The sequence below is a fragment of the Centroberyx gerrardi genome, chromosome 23 (genome assembly GCF_048128805.1).
Source record: "Centroberyx gerrardi isolate f3 chromosome 23, fCenGer3.hap1.cur.20231027, whole genome shotgun sequence".
Lineage (NCBI taxonomy): Eukaryota > Metazoa > Chordata > Actinopteri > Beryciformes > Berycidae > Centroberyx > Centroberyx gerrardi.
Window position 1 is genome coordinate 6,764,021 of NC_136019.1, and position 5,185 is coordinate 6,769,205.

Sequence of the window (5,185 nt, forward strand, 5' to 3'; positions counted from 1 at the left end):
AGGTAAGCTGGACAGATAATTCATAATTTGAGATATTACATGAAACTACACTGATGATGTAATTATTTTAAAATCATTTGAATATTGGAGCTTATTGGAGTTGAAGTTTTTTGAAGTTGTGCTTTCTTTTATAAGATACACTTTGAAGAGTCTGAGGTTCCACTTTCTTATTATTTTTTCAATGTTATGTTATGATTGAATGATATGATTGAATGATATGAATTGAGATATAAGTTATATTTTTCATTGTTGTCTCATACAGATCAATGGCTTGGCTACAAGGTGCTAGCCCTCTTCTTGGTGAGCATTACACTTGAGCACTGTTAACCTACTGAAGCAAGAGTGTTTTCACCTGTTGCAGATTGACTATAATGGTTTTTGAAAATAATAACACAATGTGCTTCATTCAAAGGGGTTTTCCTCATGTTTCTGGGGATCACCGCTAAACCCAGTAAGTATGCGTTCAGAATTAGAACTAATTCACAAAGAACAAATTAACATGAATTTGTGAAATTTGTACTGTGCATGTTTTTCAACAATGTGGAACGGTTGGAAAATGAAGCGCATAAAAATGTGCATATAGTGAATGATTAACTTCATAACCTGAGGTTCATCGTTCAATATCTCTGAAATAAAGAGGATCGAAAAACACCAGTTTTCCATAAAACAGTAAAGAGCTGCCATGTTTGTTAAGAAAAACCTGCACCTTAATCTGATTAACGCTGTTGTGACTTTAAAGTCATGTGCAACTTTTAGATTATGTCTCGGTTTTTTGATGAGCATGACAATTAATCAGAATTAATTATTAATCATATTATTTTCAAATAATTTATGAATCAAATGCTGATATTTTGCCAATAATAAGTGAGGTTTTTTTCTCTTTTTTCTCCCCCAAAATGGATATATAGCATTTTAATTCAGCACCAAATCTTATCTTTTGCCCACAGCACCTCATCAGTACCACTTCATCAACCAGCCCTTGAGCTGGCCTGAAGCCCAGAGCTACTGCAGACTGAAGCACGCTGACCTGGCCACCGTAGACAACATGGACGACATGAACCAGCTGGCCGAGGCTCTGGGCGGCGATATAAAACCCAGCTGGATCGGGCTCGAGAGGCGAGGGCCCTGGAGGTGGCTGTGGTCCGACGGCAGCGGGAGCGCTCACTTCACCAACTGGAAAGCGGGTGAACCGAACGACGCGGACAGCAGCGAGGGGTGTGGAGAGATCTCAGAGGAAGGGACGTGGAACGACAACGTGTGCGGGGACGCCAAGTCTTTTGTGTGTTATGAACGTGAGTAGAAAACACACACACACACACAGCTTACTCAACTTTCTGCCTGCAAAGTTTGATTTGGGTTTTTGTACAATAATAAAACACAGAACTGAAGTGATAAAACAGATTAAACATAACAGATAAAGCAAAAAAAAAAAAAAATACAAATTTGTTCAGGTGAGATAAAAACAAACAAACAATGTATTTAACATTATACAGTAAATTCTCTGTTGGATTAATCTTTATGCAACAGATCCTCATTCACTAACACTAAATCGCTATTGGTTAACACAGCCAGAACTCACTATATTAGCTTTATGCAGGCTTAACACTAACTTAAAGGTGAGTTCCACCAAAAGTGACTTTTAGTTTGTTATTGTACAAAAAGTGGACATTTGCCTAAAATTTCCATAAAATTTTCCTTTCAGCCATCTTCAGGCAAGGCGGCTGTATGATGTCAGAGGATGTGGCTTTGCATGCATGTCCCTGCATCTCAAGAGCTTGTAACTCTAAAGCCATAAAACAACTAAACAAATCTGTTAGGGAAATGTCTAGTATTGATCTACTGATTCAGTGTCTTGCTCAACGGCACTTTGGCAGAGGAGTTCACTTCACCACCCTGTTGTGGAATAAGAACCTCATATTCGATGTCTTATGTCTTTGTAGGTAGGAGTGATGGCATGGTAAGGTATGTATTCTACTCAGGAAAATGGAACTGGGTGAAGGGTCAAGATATCTGCAGAAGGAAGCACACCGACCTGGCCCGCGTGAGGAATGGCCACGAGAATGCGGCGATTAACAACTTGGTCGGGAGCAACAAAGCGTGGATCGGCTTGTTCAAGGACTCCTGGACGTGGTCCGACGGAAGCGGCACCTCCTTCAGGTACTGGCTGACAGGCAGTCCTGACAATTACTTCGGAAACGAGAAGTGCGCTGTTGTCGCAATGTCGCTGCACGGGCGCTGGGACGACGCTCCGTGCGATCACAAGGCCCCGTTCGTCTGCCAGGGAGGTGAGTTACTGAAACGAGTGGCTTTGATCAAGTAGGATTATCAAAACTTAACCTTCTGCAGTTGTGGTTCAAGAAGAAGAGAAGAAGAAGCTGACAGAGCACACAGGTTATTTTACAGCAACGCCCTGCTTAGCATTCATACAGTCACACACACACCTTGAAATTGTCAAAAATAACCACAAACTTCTACTGTTTGCCATACAGTTGGGGGTAGTACCAGTGCAACGTTTTGTCTTTTTTACAAAGGTAATCCATCTTTTTAAATAACGAAAATTGTATTTTGTATTTTTTTCCTAACATGACTTTATAATGGCACAATCACTGCAGTTGCATCAAAAATAGTTCCTTTCTGCCATAACTGAGTGCGAAGAGATCATTGTGTGTATTTGCCTTAAGTTTAGTTGTGCCTCTTCACTGCCGTAGTGCGCAGTAATGGAAAAAGTGAAAATAGTCCTCATTAACCACAAGAATGTGGTTGTGTGCTGAAGCTGTGTGATGAAGTCCTGTTAGGAAAAACTGCAGTACATGCGTAATTTAAAATGATGGATTCGTGTTTGTCAATGCAGCAGTGTGTCTCATCGAGCTGTTTTTAATGCATTTTTGAAAACAATGGGACTTCCGGTAGGTCGGGCAAACCTGCAGTAGTACAGACAATAGAAGCATCTGACCGGCAAATACATCGGTGGGTTTAGACTCTTCATAGGCATTAAAGGCGATAGGAAAAAAAAAAATTTACACTGGTATTATCCTTTAACTGCACTGAATTGAATGATCACTGACTGTATGTTTCTGTGTCGGGATGCTGCAGGTCTGAAAGCGAGGAAAATGGTGGTGAGGATGAAGATGAGCGCCGGTGTGGATCTCACTGACTCTACAATCAGCGCCACACTCCTACAAAAGGTCAGGAAGAAACAGAGAGAGAGAGTTGTGATGAGAGAGGAAGAGTTGTTACGGCTACGCATCCGTGTTAGTTTAGGGGCAGTGAGAAGTGGGGAATAGGGATGGGACGATCTGCTTATCTCATGTTACGATTCGATACGCGATATGGGGTTCACGATTCAATACAACCACGATACGATGTAATAAATAAAAAGTTCAATGACAACAAAGTCTGACTGTGCAGAATTATGTTTATTTCTGAGCCACAAATCTTTCTAGCAATGGCATCGGCTCGCTAGAATGTAAACAACAATTTAAAAATGTCATTACAAAGTACAAATAATGTAATTTGGATGGAGAGCTTGTGAAATGAAACATTTATGATTACTACAGCAGAATAAAACGGAGCTAATATCACGATTCATTTTTCTGCCCCACGATACGTATTGTGACATTTTTGTATCGCAATATATTGAATTTTGATATATTGTCCCATCCCTAGTGGCGAGGCATTGGGGAGCTGATAAGGGACGGAGAGAGAGAGAGAAACAGAGTGACGTGTTTTACATTTAGCTACAGGTACAACTGGAGAGTGTGACAGAAAGAGAGTTAAGTTTGTAATATTGGTGTTTGCATTCAGTTGGAGACAAGCCTGGGATATCACAGTATGTCTGATTTCAAGCTGAGCTGGCGGAGTGACAAAGACGGACAGATCTTCCGACGCCAGGAGCAGCGGGAGGCTGAGGGAGCGGCCGGACGGCCAGGTGAGGGTCGACTCCAGGAAAGAAACTTCTGAAATGTCGCGCTCAGCTCCGAACACACGAATGCAGCAAGTGTCGCGTGTCGTACGGACGTTTCAGCACCAGCCTGCATCAGCTGACGTCCGGACACGCTGCTATGACATGCTAATATGATAAAGTTATGACAAAAAAATATAAAGCATTACTCCACATAGGTGTCAGTGCAGTGGTACAGAGAGAATCATGTAAAGCAGGTTGAAAACTGGCTAAAAGATGCTTAGGAACTGGCTAAAAACTTGAATCCTCCTGGTAAACCTGCTTGGTTAAATAAGACTTCAAATTTGCATCGTTTTGTTTAAAGTAAAAGGCCTTTTTCCCCCCTAGACTTTAAGACTCTTTTTGTCATTACAGGATGCTAATTTCCCTACAACTGGTGGAGTTGAAGAGAAACTGAAGAAAGATGGATTGAGAGCAATAAAATGAACATGTACCTTGTCAACTTGTATGTGTAATTATTCATTTTGTGTTGCTCAATAAGAAATTATGCCTGTAACCTTTTGACTCTTTCAATAAGATATTGTACATTCTCTTCTAAATCTATAGTCAAAAATGTGTGTATAATATAAATCAATATAATTAATCCATCTACCCTCCTTGCTTAAGTTGGAGTTCTACTTTAAAACATCTAGGCATGTTTTATGTATTACTGATTTAAAACAGCACACAATCTCTTTTTTTTCAGTAGTTTAGTTATATTCGGTTTCCCCCCCCCCCCCAGTTATATTTAGTTATATTCAGATGTTATCCGTGAGTGTGAGTTGTGTGATGTGTGGCATCAGAATAAATCATGTTTTTGATGAAGGGTTTCTCCCAGGCTACTATAAGAAACAGGCTGCTGTTTGAGACAAGGTGTTTATTAGAGGTTTTACGGTGTAATACAGGTTTCAGAGGACTTAAACCATGGCTAACAATAGGGATTCATTAAGCAAAAACCTTGTAAAGTCCAGTGGTATTCACTTTGGTTATATTCTTGTTTTTATATTAAGTGTGAGTTTATATGATAATTTATGGATTTGGCGTATTTTCTGACCCCAGAAACTGTCAAAAAAACCCACTGTGTTTAAACAAAAAAGCATGACTCTTAATCTGAAAGTAGGCTGTTTTTCTTAGTTTTTGAATAGTTGACTTTTTGGAGCATCAATAGCTCCGACAGGCTGCTTTCTTCATCCTGGGCTGCATGGTACAGCGGTAGCCAAATACTGACAGGCCGTCCCATCACAC

The 5,185-nt window shown here is 40.3% G+C and overlaps 1 protein-coding gene across 1 annotated transcript; it reads left to right on the forward strand.

Annotated features, from left to right (window-relative positions):
* The first annotated feature begins 417 nt into the window (after window positions 1–417).
* Window positions 418–4,348, forward strand: LOC139913357 (C-type mannose receptor 2-like). Its single transcript, XM_078291867.1, has 6 exons — window positions 418–451; window positions 948–1,292; window positions 1,941–2,285; window positions 3,094–3,185; window positions 3,805–3,928; window positions 4,316–4,348. The coding sequence occupies exons 1-6, from the start codon at window positions 424–426 to the stop codon at window positions 4,321–4,323; spliced, it is 942 nt and encodes a 313-aa protein (XP_078147993.1). The 5' UTR covers window positions 418–423; the 3' UTR covers window positions 4,324–4,348.
* The last annotated feature ends 837 nt before the right edge of the window (window positions 4,349–5,185 follow it).

Coding starts and splice junctions, on each gene's coding strand:
- LOC139913357 (XM_078291867.1), top strand. CDS start 424: ATGTTTCTGGGGATCACCGCTAAACCCA. Junction 1,293..1,940: donor GTCTTTTGTGTGTTATGAAC/GTGAGTAGAAAA, acceptor ATGTCTTTGTAG/GTAGGAGTGATGGCATGGTA. Junction 2,286..3,093: donor CCCGTTCGTCTGCCAGGGAG/GTGAGTTACTGA, acceptor GGGATGCTGCAG/GTCTGAAAGCGAGGAAAATG.